General features: G+C 37.4%; 2 protein-coding genes across 2 annotated transcripts in view; one reads left to right on the top strand and one right to left on the bottom strand.

The window, feature by feature from the left end:
* Nucleotides 1-3,652: 3,652 nt before the first annotated feature.
* LOC136850185 (uncharacterized) lies at nucleotides 3,653-15,713 on the bottom strand. The gene is made up of 4 exons (XM_067123822.1): nucleotides 15,684-15,713; nucleotides 6,072-6,289; nucleotides 5,080-5,355; nucleotides 3,653-3,964 (listed from the first exon to the last, which is right to left on the bottom strand). Exons 2-4 carry the CDS (start codon nucleotides 6,282-6,284, stop codon nucleotides 3,902-3,904), a joined length of 552 nt encoding a protein of 183 aa, XP_066979923.1. The 5' UTR covers nucleotides 6,285-6,289; nucleotides 15,684-15,713; the 3' UTR covers nucleotides 3,653-3,901.
* Sms (spermine synthase) overlaps nucleotides 9,154-16,050 on the top strand; it is an 89,556-nt gene continuing 82,659 nt past the window's right edge. Inside the window, exon 1 of the mRNA XM_067123820.1 lies at nucleotides 9,154-9,294. The gene's annotated coding sequence lies outside the window, so the exon portion shown is untranslated. The remainder of the gene's footprint in view (nucleotides 9,295-16,050) is intronic.

The following is a 16,050-nucleotide window of genomic DNA, read 5'->3' as shown; positions in this document are numbered from 1 at the left end:
TGAGCAGTTTACCCTGTGCCTTGGCTTTATTTTGATGTGGTTTGTGGTAGTTTTTTCTCAAATATGTATGGGGAAAAAACAAGACCAGCACCGGTGTGTGGGCCCCCCCTCAAATTGGGACCACCTTTGATGTGGTGAGGGGCTTTCGAACCTAGGGAATTTTTTTTTTTTTTTTTTTTTTTTTTTCCCTAGGTTTGATCCCAAGTGTCCCATATATATAATGATATATTTTGGGAGTAATTTTGTGGATTTTTCCACTTTTGTCAAAATTCACCAAATCTAATAAATGGGGAAACATATCTAATAAATGGGAAACATATAGTATGGAGTGGAGTTGGATCTGAAGCTAATTAGTGGGAGCTGTGGTAGAATCATCATCTACCTGATAATGTTCGAACCTGTTTTTTCAGGCGGAACTATTCTGTGGAGCTAGACCACGGATTCCAGGGAGGGCCTGGTTTTAGGAATAGGAGTCTCAGCTTTCTGTCCGGTTAGCCCATAATGTGATTAGGATGGGGATGACTATATTATTACAATACACTCAGTCCTAGCAAGAGGGTTTTGCTTACACTTTGGCCATACTAATAATGATATGCCATCCCCTTTTTGGGGTAAGGTAGGGACGCAGACATTTGGGAGTTAGTTCCCACTTGTGCCATTGGTGGAAGATTGAGCTTCATAAAAAAGCCAATGATATCTTTTCAAGATTTTTTTTCCCTTTTTATGGAAAGTAGAACTAAAAATTTCAGTGCCCCTGGACGTCATGATGGTAAAATTCTGGCACAGTCGATGACTATTGGAACGTCACCCCCGAGTCTCCTTAGTACAAACATAAATGCTACAAAGGAACACCCTGTTCTAAGTAAAATATCAACTCCTGAAGACTCAGAGTGCTTAGAAAATCAAGAAGAAACAAATAAAAACAAACTGGTAAACTCCAGTATCATAACACTGGAACCATGCATAATGGACAATAATTCTAAATTAGAGACAAGTAATCCTCCTAAAATCCATCAACACAAGACAACTCATCACCAATGAATGTGAAAAAATCAAAAAGAAATAACTATAGACTCAATCTAACGCTAGTTCATTTTGGACAAATTTTTGGACCAGACAATTGGTCCAGATTTTTATTATTAAAAGCAGAAAAACAAATCTCACCAGCTATATTAGAGAAATTATTAAATATATACACCCCACACAAGATATGGAATGTAGACATATCAAAAGCAATGAATGGCTAATATAAACAACAACAAAGCCCAATCAACAACCTTTCTACAAATAACCAACATAAATGAAATAAAAGTAACAGTAACCAGCCATGAAACACTAAACTATACACAAGGAACAGTGATGTTTGCAGACAATGATGAAAAAGAGCTACCATCAAAACAAATCTTGACTCCCTTAATTGAGATACAACAACATATGTGACTTGGAATTATATACTGTCCCAAGTTGAAAGGATGCAAATAAACATATTGAAATACAGTAGTCAAAATTTTACAAGCTGGGAGAACTACCACGAAAAATAAAAATTCTAGTACTAAATAGAGAAGTTTGCCACTTTGTCCCTAAACCTGTCCAATGTTCTAAGTGTCTAAAATACGGCCATTCAACAAAAAGATGCAGAAATAACGCTATATGTGCTGTATGTTCTGAAGATCATACAACAAATTGGAAATGCAAAACCTTTAAATATGTCAATTGCAAATTAAATCATCATGCAAAATCTAAAGAATATATTTTATCAGTATTATACAGAATTACAAATGTTAATGGACAGAACTGGTATGCCCATTAAGGAAGCCATACTCGAACTGAAGGTGAGAGGAATCAATGATCCAGTAAAATGCTATTCATATTCAAATGCTGTAACAACTCATAATAAACATAAAGAATCTCAACACAGAATAGCTGAAACACACCTCTCCCCCTCCTCTACTACCCATAAAAGCCCAAGTGAACAGTTGCAACAGACCTCTCTTACATCACAACCGGCCTCCCCAATAATGATCCCAGTTAATTGTTCAGAAACTAATTCCTGTGATATGGAAAAATTAACAGGTTAATAATCCAGATCTGGATACTCATAATGCACTAACATCATCCACAGAAAGCTTAATTGACAAAAATAACCATAATAAAAAAGGAAAGTAATTAACAGAACTCCCCATAAGGGTAAAAAACCTAACATTCTGTTCACAGATCGATCTAACAAAACACCAATCTCGCCCACCATTAATCTGAAACATTACAATACCTGCATCACAAGTGGAAATTCATGGTGTTTCACAATCCTCAGGGCACTGAGGGTCTAGCCATATTGTTTTCACTCAGTTGGCTGGCACATGAATCCCAGGGTCTATATTATACCTTTCATTCCCCTACAATACCTTGCCACCTTTTCAGCTGCTCATGCAGCTTTTGGGCAAAGGACTGTGTTGGCATAAGGCCGACTTCATATAAAGTCAGCCAACCTGTTTTGTTGGTTGATGTTCCCTTATGATGCTGTACTGATTGTGGGTAGTAAGGAGAAACTGCAGACTAATAGAAGATTTTGAAATTGTTTGCAAGAGAAGAAAGTTGCTTTGAATGATGGGAGAATAGTCTTTGGATCCGTACAGATATTTGGGAGCAATTAAAATGCATGATGGAAGGATGACATAAGAGGTGAATTGCAGAACTTGTGAAGTAAGAGAAGTAGCTGGAGTGTGTAATGAGATGAGGAAGAGACTTTCTGTGTGTATGAAAGTCAAGTTTTTTTATTATCTGTCTTTATTTATTGTACGTTGTTATTTATCTTAATTTTTACTTATTTTATTTTTTGTCTTATATATTTTTCATTGTTTAATCTTTACATCTTCAGTTCCATTTTTTTTTTTTTTTGTAATGAGCTGCTTTCCTTACTGGTGTTCTTGGTCTGGTAGCATTCTGCTTTTCTAGCTAGGGTTGCAGCTCAGCTTTCTAATAATAATAGCAACCAGGAAGCAGAGTGCATGCAAGACAGAAAAGAACAGAGCAGTGTGATTTTGACCCTGTGCTAAATGAGCCTTCTGTTATGCTGTTATGGGCGTTTCTTGTGTAGTATGAGTGTGACTGGCCATTACATTTGTTTAGAAATTTCTAAAGGCCCCTGTTATGAGAAGAAATGGCTTAGTTCATATTGAGTATATATAAAGTAGATATCATCATCTCAGCTTAATCCATCTTCGAGGTCGCTGTTTTTATGATTCTTCAACTTCTTCTGGCTCATTGCATTATTGGTTTTTGAAGATATTTTATGAAGGGATGCCCCTCCTGACTCCAACTCTCCCTATTTATAGGGACTTGGGACCGACACCGAGTTGGGCTAGTTTGGCAAACCAAGTGCTCCATCATGCTTCGTATTTTAACTCTTATTGTTCTCCAGCATTGCCTCGGTCAGATAGCTCCAGTATTAAAGAAAAATAATTAAAACATGAAGACCAGGTAATGGTCATAGGTCTTCACTGGAATCGCCGTTGCCACTTCTTACACTACAATGCAAGTGTCAGCCTATGCATAAATAGGTGGTGAAACTTTGACACGGCAATCAGGGTCCCCACTTTTTTTTTATAATGAAAATCATCATCTAAACTTCAGGGAATGAATATAATTTTAGTCGTTTGTAATTTCTACACTTTATTGAAATCATAAGAAAGTCATTTTAAAACAATCTCTCATACAAAATGGAATTTCTCTTATCACTCTTGAAATTGTTTAATTTTGTCCTTTTCTATGAAAAAGACACCTACCTAAGAGATATATAACCTACTTGGATGAGTGTAGTAAATAACACTTTAGATGTAATTATAAGCTAAAGAAAATAAACAAATACAGCAGTGTATCATTTTATGACGTATGCATAAACAAATTATCTAAAAAAGAGTCTGAACGGAGTGAAGTTCCTGAAGGCCTCTTGATGAATATTCGCCATCTGTGAAAAGTAAAGAACAATTCAGATCAGTAAAAGAGTAGAGAAAAAACGCCACAAAGCAATACAAGTAACGTAAATAGCAGTAAAAGCTGTTTAAGATCTCATCAAAAAGTGATCTGCGTATCTGTGCATTAAGGTAAAGTGATGGATACTTTGGATTAAGCTTTTCTGTGAAAGGACTTATAACTTTTACAAAGGCTTGAACATCCCTGTAAGTCTAAGACCATTTGCAGGCTTTCAGGCTAGACTACACTGCATACTTTCAAACCAAAGATTTGTCACCTCTGGTCATCTTTAGTAAGTAATGAAATGTTTAATGAAAGGAAAGGGAAGTGAAGATTCTTTGATAGCCTCCTTTTGATTTCCAAAATTGTGAATTGTGAAACCTTGTGATAATAAGACATGATGTAGTGATTCTCTTTGCCAATATAGACTAGACCAGTCTAGTGGTCAGATTTAGAAGATACTGATATTGTTCAGGCGTGAATAAAAGGAGAGAATTTTGTGAAATCGAAATAGTGTGGTGTCTCCAAGAAGTACTACTTAGAATCTCACATGGTGTCACAATAATAAAAAAAAAAAAAAAAAAAAATAGAAAAGCTGGACAACTGTGCTACAATCAAAGCCTCAAGCATTACACTGCAGTAAAATTTGACCTGTTAACCAACTGTTACAAGGGTTTACAAGTACCTTGTGACATCTGTTGATACGACCGATTATTTTTTCCAAGAAGCGAGCTGTTGGGAAAAGAAACAGTGATAGGTAGTAGCAGAATCATACGTAGTGAGTGACTTTTTGAGGATGCCACTTTGTGGAAGACTTATGTTTGATTCGGTACTTGTAGCAAAGGCTTATTGCATTTCTGATACGATATAGACTGGTACCTAATTTCCCATAATTTGTTAGTTTGTAAGTTGTTAGACTATTAATGAATGGGAAAAATTGTTCAATTCAACAACCAAAGAAGCTAATGTCAAGGAGTATAGCACTTATAATCATACTGATACAACATTCGATCATTTCTCCTAGGAAGAAGTTGGAAAAGAATAAAAGAACAGTGACCATTACAAATACTCAAAGAAGTTGAAAATGATAACTGAAGCAACGCCACTCACCTTTTTGGAGAAATCAGACATCTGTTTGAAGAAGTCCATCTGTTCGTTGATAAAGGATTGCTGCTGGGTGTTGAAAATGTCCATCTGCCTCTGGAATGTTCGATCAATCTCGGCAATGCGCTCCTGAGTTTCTGCAAGTCCCTCCTGGAGGTTGCCGCTCAGTTTGGTGAGGGACCCACGACATTCGCCGAGGGAGCGTTCAATGTCTTGCTTCGTTTCTTTGCCGTTTACAGAACCTTTGATGAACTGACCGTTGGATTTCTCTTCATACTTGATCTGCGGACGAATGGTCAGTAAGGGATAGCCTTTAATAGTGAAAGTTTTTTTTTTTTTTTATAAAATAACCGTTTAACATCCATTAATCTAAATCACAGATAACACCGCAATAACGCCAGTGCTTCTAAAGAAGGAGCGCCGGCCAGAAAACGGGAATCCTATGCATGAAATTTATGTCCTTTGGACAATCTATAACTCACAGTAAAGTATAAGATTTCCCATATCGCTTTATAAATTGACAGCCAGCAAAATTAAGGAACTCCGAAGACAAAGGAACATCCTTCATTACTGTAGGGAACAAAGCAAGAGGCAACCTGTAAAGAGGTGAGTTACTTCACTTGATAACGGTATAAAAATTCTTATGGAGCCGTTCCGGAATATACGTGCATAGTATTATTATTATTATTATTATTATTATTATTATTATTATTATTATTATTATTATTTTACAACATAAGCAGATCATCTGGCCTGAAATAAGCAACTATAAACAAACTGCTCCTTCGGAATTTGAACCACGGACTGGTGGAAAAGGAGTCATTATTATTACTTTTATTCCAAACTCTTTTACGGAAAACAGAAGATTCCGAAGGAAAGGAAGAAAAAAATTGTAAACAGCAACTGGAAATAAAAGAAAAAGATTGGCGGCAATTCTAGCATTGGTGACGCCTAGACTTATTCGGTTTCTTAGACATCAGCTTGATGACTTAAATTACCTTCAGGGTTTCTCCGTTGCTGTTGGTGTAGCTGCATTCTCCTCTCTTGATTCCGTCTGGACCGATGACGCTAGATTCAGCTGCCCCAGACGCAAAGCCTCCATCTGTCGAGAAGTAGGACGTCTGAACAAAACCACCTCTCTTGGCGCTGGCGCTGTGACACAAGATTCCAACGGTGATGCCCAGCATCAGGATATTCATCATGTGATTCATTATGTCTGAAATAATATAATAATAATAATGTATAATAATTATAATAAATACTCTCAAGAACCGAGGAGTTATTAAGGGGGACAATATAATCCTGAACTCCCCATTGCATGAGAAACATGACAAAAACTCAATCCTGAACGCCACACTAAGTAAAAAACACGACAAAAACATAACCTTGAGCTTAGAATGAAAATACCCTGTGTTCATTCGATGAACAAAACTGGAATGGAAGAAATTGCTGGCTTGTTGAGGTTTTTTTTTTTTTTTTGTTAGTGAATGGAGCAATGTCAAAACCGTGGAAGTTCTGGTTCCTACCCTCGTGTCGCCAATTGCAGAGAATTTCGAATTCTCATTTATATCTGCTATACACATTGTACGTCATAAGTGTATCCTGTCTAAGTATATACCTGCATTTAAAAACACACTCTGAGCACACATATTCCCCACTCCCCCTCTCTCTCTCTCATTATATATATATATATATATATATATATATATATATATATATATATATATATATATATATATATATATATATATATATATAGTGTATGTGAGCGCAAATGATCCTCTATAATGTGCATTGATATTCAGATTCATTCGCATTCATGCTTCACCCTAATCTAAAAACAAAAATGTTTAAAATACGTCAGGATATTTGCAGTCATACTTGGATAAAAGATGCAAATCATACCATCTTAATTTTAAAGCAAGCGCAATAAATGATGACAGGGCAAGCGAAGGGAGTGAGCTCTTATTGCAATGTGCCACCGTTAACCTTGAGAACCTGAGACGATTTTGTCAATATTGAATCAGCTCCGGGGCACGCTGGTCCGAAGCGCGGAATGTTTACACATGACGTCAGAGGGAGAAGGATGAGTCGGTGGATGGATGGGGCCAAAGGTGACTCCAAGGTGTCGGCAAGATCCTATTCCCAGGTAGTTGTCGAAGAGGAAATAACATGAATGTGTTCCTAAGGTATAAATTAAATTATACGTATTAATATTTATGATTAACAGGCTAAAAGAAGGTCGTTTCGCTAACGAAACGGGCCATGATTCTTAGGACAGTGAAACAGCAAAGAACGATCTAGGTGAGGTAGACATCTAACGCTGTTCACAGCGTGGGTTCCTGTTCTTCGGGGAAACCCGACCACCCCTTTAATCTGCAACCTGCAGGCCGTCTTCGTACAATAGTCCAAGGTCAAGTATGTGTGTATATATGTGTGTGCACGTGCTATATATACATACATACATACAGTCATATATATATATATATATATATATATATATATATATATATATATACATATGCATATATATATATATATATAGAGAGAGAGAGAGAGAGAGAGAGAGAGAGAGAGAGAGAGAGAGAGAGAGATCCTACCGTCTAAGAAGAGGCGCAATTCGGCAATAAGAAAAAGCATATCAAAACGAAATGTACCCAGTTACCTAGTTTATAACGAGAATTTTTCATCACTACCTGCTGGTCCGTAACACATCACTCAAAGGCAGTCGCCTGTCGTGCAACTTTGCCAGATAATCTCACAGAGCTAAGGTGAACCTGCTATCAAAAGTGATTAAATACAAGCGGGATTTAGTGTGTCCTAAACCACTCTGTTCCAAGGGCTTCCCAACCTGCCTCATCAACGGAAATCACGACCTTTTTATCTTCATCCATAACGCTCATTACTCTTTCAAGCTTGTCGCTGGAAATTCCCACCCCGGACTTTCCCCTGTTCTGCAAAAGGGCCATTCCGCGCCCACCTGAAAACAACCTCCGTACCCTTGGGTGCTACTCCGAACCCACCCACCTTGTCGCTCCAAAGTTTCTCACTACATCCGTAACCTGGAACGGAACTTGTTATTAGGCTGTTCAGCTTGCCGCATAACAACACTGGCCCTTGTGCAGTGGAATCTAGGATCAAAAGACTAATTTCACGATGAGGATGTTCTGAGGATTTTTGGCACAAGAAGGGGAAAGACGGGTACGATTAAATTTCATATGAGCCACCTTGAAACAGCGACGAACGAAAAGGATACGCTTTCATTAATATTGCATATTTGAAAGGCTCTGTTACCAGAAGAATGTGACAGGAGGAACAAACTCACTGGAAATCAATGAATGTTTTATGGTCCTGTTTACAGAGTAGCAATACCAGCAGCCTGATACAATCCGTCTGTTTCAAATTCAAATTGGGCGATAAAAGACTGATGATTGGTAACCTTAATATCTGTCTTCTCTGCCGTTTAGAAAAATAATCACAGCTCAGAACATATTTCAAATGATTTCGTAATAAGTGGCAGTAACAGAGTATACCGAATCATTCTCTCTCTCTCTCTCTCTCTCTCTCTCTCTCTCTCTCTCTCTCTCTCTCTCTCTCTCTAGGTGGAAGCAACACCAGAAAATTTCAGTCATTTTAAATAACTTTTCGATATATGAAAAGAGCGAAATCATAAACCTTTGTCGTGATTAGATCAGCAACTGTTAAATTTCTTGCCCGATACGAATGTTTAAGAATACCGGTAAATGGTTACAAACGAACTTGAAGCATTCATTTATTAACGGCAAATTTTCAGTTTGCGTGAATTTCCATGAAAGTCGGATGCCTTTAAAAGCAAAAAAAAAAAAAAAAAAAAAAAGGCCACGGTCTAAAGCCATGTCAAAAGGCGGGCCTATCAAATACAAGAGCGGGACCTTAACTGTTAGTTTCTGCGTTTTCGTGAGAGGAGTATGGGTTTCCTGGAAGCAAAAGCGATTTAAAGAAACCGTCAACAGATGGCGCTGAATGTCTCTCTTGTTGTTCCTTCATCTTGAATCCTTTTAAATTTATTTTTTGTTCGTTGCCATACAAGACAAGACAAGAGCCTCTTTCAAGTGTTTTTGCCTGTGTTTATTTTGCGGGATCTTTCATCAGCTTTATTTGCGTTTGTGTTGTGGAGGTTTAGTGAATAAACGGTAATGGAACCGTTAGAGGAGATGCGTGAAGATAAGACGACGGCTCACGGTAAGCGATGATTGCATGTTGATGATGTTCATGATGACTGGTGTGCCATTTAGACCGCGTTTGCTTGGGACACTTTCCTTAATGTTTATATGCTTTCTTGAAAAAAAATATATGTAAATCGTATAATCGCTCTCATCATCGTTATTATATGGGTGTAGTTAGTACTTCACGAACTTGTAGAGGGATAAATTTCATCATGTGGTGAGAAGACAACAAAATGGGCAGTACGCTGCATCCCATCTATCCGTCCTTGTATTCATGCCTACGAAGGGAAAAGCTCTTAACCGTAGTGTCTTGCGTTGTTCTGCTCTACAAATTCGGTTTGCTAGAGGAATAGTAGATACCAATGAAAATGAATTGGTGAAATTATCTCTATGAACAGGGGTTGTGGTTAGAGGAAGAACCATTTAAAGATTACAGTAACAATCAAAATGTCAGTCTTGCAGTAAACGCTCGTTCTGGAGAGAGAAATGATTTGTAAATGCTTAACCTATCCTTACCCACTTACCATGTTTTTTGTTTTCACCTTGCCAACAGTGAATGATTATTATTCAACCAATTTTTTATGGTGCTTTGAAGAGTGATGTTCAGTAATAGATAAACAGTATAATGTATGAGTAATACGTAACAGAAATAACTATATTCTTCGTATTCATGGTTCCTGTTGACATTCGATAAATGCGGAGAAGCATATACATTGCTTGTCAGGCTTAATTGCGCGCTTTATCTTTACCAGCGTCTTGTCAGATCTCTATGACCTTTTCTCTTGCGACGACTGTTTGTGGTGATAACTTGCAGAGAATTCAATGGGGAATAAGAACCAATCCTGAACCAACAAACTTCCAGGATGAAATTAAGGCGAATTTAACATTTCGTAGCGACGTCTGAAATCATACAATGATTGGAAACCATAATATCAAGTCCCATCACGTCACCCAATTTGTGCCAGTTGGCGGGACACTACAAAAAAATCTACGTATCTTGATAGAATGTGGAACCCAGTTAGAATACAACTTGCCGTTTTCATCTCCAGACATGAATCGAAATCAGTGTGTTTTGTGAACGTTTTGTAAACACTGGCCTCTGCTAAAGGAAGGACGTGTCCCAAGCAAAAGCATTTGCTTAGGCTATAATTAAGCTGAGAGAGAGAGAGAGAGTTAGTTGCTTGTAATTCCACTTCCCTGGGAGTGTATTACCTCGTCGAGGCTTTTCTGCCTGTTCGTTTGGCCAGTAATTTTAGGGGTTATTGGCAGTAACTATTTCAGTTATGACTTTTATTTGTGAAATGAAAGCCTTACTGCTTCTATACACGTTCAAATGATAATGAAAATGATTAAACGCAGGTGAAATATTTAGAAAACAAAGACGATATTAATGTTTTAACTTCTGTAAACAGTTTTCTTTATTTTTTTGTTTCGAACATTAACGTCTGCGTAAGATTTTAGTCATGGTTATTTTAATTTTGTTAACCGATGCGAAAAAAATCTAAAAAGAACCATTGAAAGAAGACACATGTTTGAGATTACGTTAACAAATACAACCTTTACACAGGTAGACGCGCGCGCGAGCGCACACAAATACAGAGACAGGCGTTGAGTAAAATCGAAGATGAATTGTTATAGAAATCTTGAAACTTAAGCATGCACGTGCGCGTATGTTTTTATACTGCCTTGCAGTCAGCTAGTTCATATATACTTACTTATTCCTTTTAATATTACCTCAAATAAAACCGCATTCGATGCTTAATAAGAGAGAGAGAGAGAGAGAGAGAGACAGTGTGTGCATTTTATCGGCTGCTTTACCTGAATCTTAAGATTTTTTCTTTGATTACATATCTGTTTTTTTTAGTTTTCTGTAAAAGAAAATTACTGCGCCGGCTTTGTCTGTCCGCCCTCAGATCTTAAAAAACTACTGAGGCTAAAGGGCTGCAAATTGGTATGTTGATCATCCACCCTCCAATCATCAAACATACCTCTAGCCTCAGTAGTTTTTATTTAAGTTTAAGTTACCCATAATCATACTTCTGGCAACGGTATAGGATAAGCCACCACCGGGCCGTGGTTAAAGTTTCATGGGCCGCGGCTCATATAGCATTATACCGAGACCACCGAAAGATAGCTCCATTTTCGGTGGCCTTGATTATACGCTGTAGCGGCTCTACAAAAAACTCAATTGCTCCGAGGAAACATTTTTTACTTGCGCTTTTGTTACTGAGAATGGTAGTTTATACGATAGATATTATTGCGCCTCTAAAACCGGTTTCGGCTATTTTTTGCAGATTAAGAACGAAGTTTTCTAGATTTTACCGGATGTAACTATTTAAGCGTATCACTTTTACGCCACATGAGAACGAATGACCCCAAAGATTTTAATTTTTTTCAGGCGTGAATTTAGAAAAAAAATTCATAACCGTTAAAAAAATATATATTAAGAGGATTTATCAAACAACGAATAGTAGAAGTCTATTGAGTTGATGACAGTCTTTTAGGGTATATTAAGGACGCATAATTTCTCGTTCTTTAATCTGCATGACCAGAAATTGCAAATAAGTCCAGTTACGGCTCTGCTAAAAAAGTATATCTTAGTTTAACCAGACCACTGAGCTGGTTAACAGCTCTCAAGGGCTGGCCTTTTAGACTTATTTTTACGTGGCTAAGAACCAACTGGTTACCTAGCAACGACCTACAATAATTTCTATCACCAGAAATAAATTCCTCTAATTCTTCATTGGCGGCTCGGATGAACTCTGCTGAGAAATGAGATGAAACGAGAGAGAGAGAGAGAGAGAGAGAGAGAGAGAGAGAGAGAGAGAGAGAATGTATAATTGATCAGGAGTGAGAACAGGAAATAAGAAAAGTTACGTTTTTGCTCCAGAGGCTGAAGGAACTAAACTCCATCCTCATACATTTATCTGGAAGACAAGAAGTTAAGTATAGCTTAGTTTAATCAGACCACTGAGCTGATTAACAGCTCTCCTAGAGAGGGCTGGCCCGAAGGATTAGACTTATTTTACGTGGCTAAGAACCAATTGGTTACCTATAGCAACGGGACCTATACAGCTTATAGGGGAATCTGAACCACATTATACCGAGAAATAAATTTCTATCACCAGAACTAAATTCCTCTAATTATTCGTTGGCCGGCCGGAGATTCGAACTCGGGCCTAGCAGAGTGCTATCCGAGAACTCTACCGACTCATCCAACGAGGAACTTGGAAGACCAGAAAAATGAAGGAAGGGGAAAAGAGGTTGGGGCTAAGTCTTGAATGAAGTGATAAACCCTCAGGCAGAGAGATAATAATAACAGGGGAAAAAAGGAACAAGAAGAGAATTCTAAATATGGCAACAGAGCGGCAGAAATTACACTCGAACCGAGACAGTTCTAGGATTACGGATTCCTCAGTTAAAGGTTAAACTGCCTAGGCCGGTTGGCCCTCGCAAATTAACTCTGACAATGTGAAATTTAACAAGTCCCTTGTATCACTTTTATTATTTATTATTATTATTATTATTATTATTATTATTATTATTATTATTATTATTATGGAAGAAGCCTAAAAGGTTATTATTAGGAAGCTAGATCCTATAATGTTCAAATGTAACAAATAAGGCATTCTATTCACAGCCGAGAATTATATATACACGCACACACTCGTACAGAGTATACATACATATATACATACATATATATATGTTTTTTTGTGTATATACATCTAAATTAAAGAAATTTTGAATGACCCTGAAATATTCCTGGATACTGTGGATTTGGTGATCGAATCGCTTATCAGCTAATTCTGCAGACCTAAAGATTCAAGTTTTTTCTCCAAGGGCAAGACATTTTGTTTTTTCCCCATTTGATGTGGGTGTGTCGTGAAAGCCAACTATATTCAGTGGTGAGGCAGACAGTCATTCCGTGTTACTTGAGCGTCTGTTGTCTTGGATTACTGTATCTTTCATTTTATAGATGAGAAGACTGAAGTCAAAGTTTTTTTTTTTTAAATATGAGAAATAATGCCCAATTCCTCTGGTGTAGTTTTTTTTTTTTTTTTTTTTTGACAAGTCTCCTCGCTTTGAACAATTTTAATGGACTTTACTTTTTATTGGGAGTTTTGTTTTTTGTTTTCAGTTTCTTATAGAGAGGAATTATTCTGGGAGTTTCCCCATGACATAAGCAAATTTTTGTTTTATTCAGTAATAGTCTACGTTCTTGCAGAAAGTACAGTTATAGGGACATATCCGTTATGCTTCAGACTAGCGTTCTATTTGTGTATAAGTGTAGACTTCTTTGGATACGTTTGCGATCAATAATCATGTCTGCTATCTCTGGCTCGAACGTTATTCTGTCGAGTGTTTTTATTTTATTACTTTTATTTTTTATTTATTTATTTTTTGCAAAACAACGGTAACAATCGACGGGACCAAATTCTGTGAATGTTTCGAGAATTTTGGTAAAATATCGTTCATTATAATGGGGTATTGAGTGTTTTAAAACGAAGTATATTTTAAAGCGTTTTAAAGCATCTGAAGTAATCTAAGACTGTGTTACAAAATCCATAATGATTAGGAATGCCGGTAAAGCGCATCAGTTTCTCAGTTTCAAAAATTATTCGAACGTAACTATCAGAAAATCTCCTTTCTTATGAAGCGGCCATGGTTACTCGAAGCAAAGCTCGGTCCGCACGGAAGGGGCGAGTTCTTCAGCAACTGGTTATGATGTTTTTAGGAAGTACAAAGGACAGAGATTTTCACACTACAATCATACGAATTGACAGAATCAAGGGATCTTTTCGTAATACAAATTTTCCTCACCGTAACAAACTTCCAACAAAATATTTTCATCGAAGAAAAACATATATTTCTATTTGATAACATTCCTTTATGATCAACTCATGATAAATGGTAATCGCAGTCCGAAAGAAATATAAAATACCTTGCCCATTTTTTATCATTAGAAACTGGCAATAAAAAAATAGTCCACATCATTATTGTCGCTTTGCAACAGTTGAAGCAGAAATAAATAAGTATCTAAATTCCAAGAGCCTTAGTGGGGGTTGAGAGAGAGAAAGAATAACGGTTCGGTAAGTCTTGCAGAAAATATTCACTATTTGTCTATTTTCTTTGTGGAGGTCAGTTGAGATTCTAGATAAGGCATTGCAAAGACCTGGCAACCTTGCAATTTTCGCCCAAGTGAAACAGAAGAGGATGGTGATTCGGGGACTGATAAAGATTGCTGTAGATATTCGATTTAGAGTTTTACAGTCGGCGAAATAGCGTTTGCAAGGGTTGAATTATTTGTTAAGATTTTGTTTTCTCACACGATAATGTATGTATGTATGTATGTATGTATGTATGTATGTATGTATGTATGTATGTATGTATGTATGTATGTATATATGTATGTATGTATATATGTATGTATGTAAGTATGATACAACTGCAGCCACAAAACTGTCTTTCAACCTTATGTTCCCACTTACAAGGGAAGAAATTTTTTTATGATAAATACAAATCTACAGTTATGTATATGGGCTAGGCTGTATTAAAAAAAATACAGCGTTGCTCATATACAAAATTGCAGATTTTTACTCCTATTTTCGGTCAAAGTATAGTAATGCGCCATAGATAATGTTATGATTATGCTGATTACACCAAGTAATTTTGGATGAAAACGAAGTGTGAAAATGAGTACATAAAAAATTAACAATTTCTTTTGATGTTGGTGAAATTGAACGCTTTACAAGAGAACAAATAAATAAAATCGGTGATTCCCTTGTCACGCACATACTGAGGGATGCAATTAAGCGCTTTGTACGTGACGATTGTTTTTAGGAGAGGAGATTTAATCTCCTCCCTCACACGGATGAATAAAGCCACATCCGGGAACTTCAAGGTGTCAAGTGAGCCTTTAGGTTTCTGGATATTTGTGTCTCTCGTGACTTTAGAGAGATGGGGTGGGGCGGGGGGACCTTATACACCGGGTGGGGAGGATTACCTCATCGAGGCCCTCGCGTTTTCATTTATGATAGAATGGTATATCCTGGAAAAGTGATTACTCACATCTTTTAAGCAACTATTTCACTGCCCCATCAGCGGCTCACAACTGTCAACAAACATCTAGATACGTAATTCACTGCGCAGGTCAAAATAAGCAGATTAAATATTTTTTAAAGGAATCACTCCCATGCCATTCTTTTCCTCTCCCCGTTCGAGAATCGAACCCGGGTCTACAGTACACTGTCATTTGTGTCTGTGAGTACGTGAAAAAAAATGTATCGACACAACAACGAAAAAATCAGTCAGTTTCATGGCAGGGATAAAGACGAAAGACCTAACGCAGGGAATTACCTGGACACAAGACATATGGGCATCACTCAAAGTAATGGAAGTCACCTGAAGTGAAGGGAAGCGAGGGTTTAACCTTACCTGTCCTGCAAGAGTCTAGGCTGAGAGTGACGCTCGCAAGAGCTGCGTCTTTTTCTTAAGCGCCCCTTGAATGTCCTGGGGCGGCGTGGTGTGGTTGGGGAAGACCGGGGTAGATGGACGTTGGTGGTTGGGGGTGGGGGGGTGATCACGGAAAGTGCGTAGGAGGTAGGGAGAAGGATGAGGGAAAATATGGATGGGGCGATAAGAAAAGAAACAAAGGAAGATCTGCAGAGATAAGGAAAACGTGAGGATTCCCGATGAGATGCAATTTGGAAGGAAATAAAAATGTTGAAAAAGGATAAGGTTATAGATAAGTCAAATGGATACTGCATTG

The sequence above is a fragment of the Macrobrachium rosenbergii genome, chromosome 21 (genome assembly GCF_040412425.1).
Source record: "Macrobrachium rosenbergii isolate ZJJX-2024 chromosome 21, ASM4041242v1, whole genome shotgun sequence".
Taxonomy (NCBI): domain Eukaryota; kingdom Metazoa; phylum Arthropoda; class Malacostraca; order Decapoda; family Palaemonidae; genus Macrobrachium; species Macrobrachium rosenbergii.
Note: the sequence above shows the minus strand (reverse complement) of the source record. Positions and strands in the feature narration are given on the sequence as shown.

Bases quoted from the DNA above. Each gene is read 5' to 3' on its own strand.
- LOC136850185 (XM_067123822.1), bottom strand. From the start codon at position 6,284: ATGAATCACATGATGAATATCCTGATGCTGGGCATCACCGTTGGAATC. The intron at 5,356-6,071 runs GTAATTTAAGTC...ATTCGTCCGCAG, and splicing joins GCAACGGAGAAACCCTGAAG to ATCAAGTATGAAGAGAAATC. The intron at 3,965-5,079 runs GTGAGTGGCGTT...TACTTTTCACAG, and splicing joins TGTCTGATTTCTCCAAAAAG to ATGGCGAATATTCATCAAGA.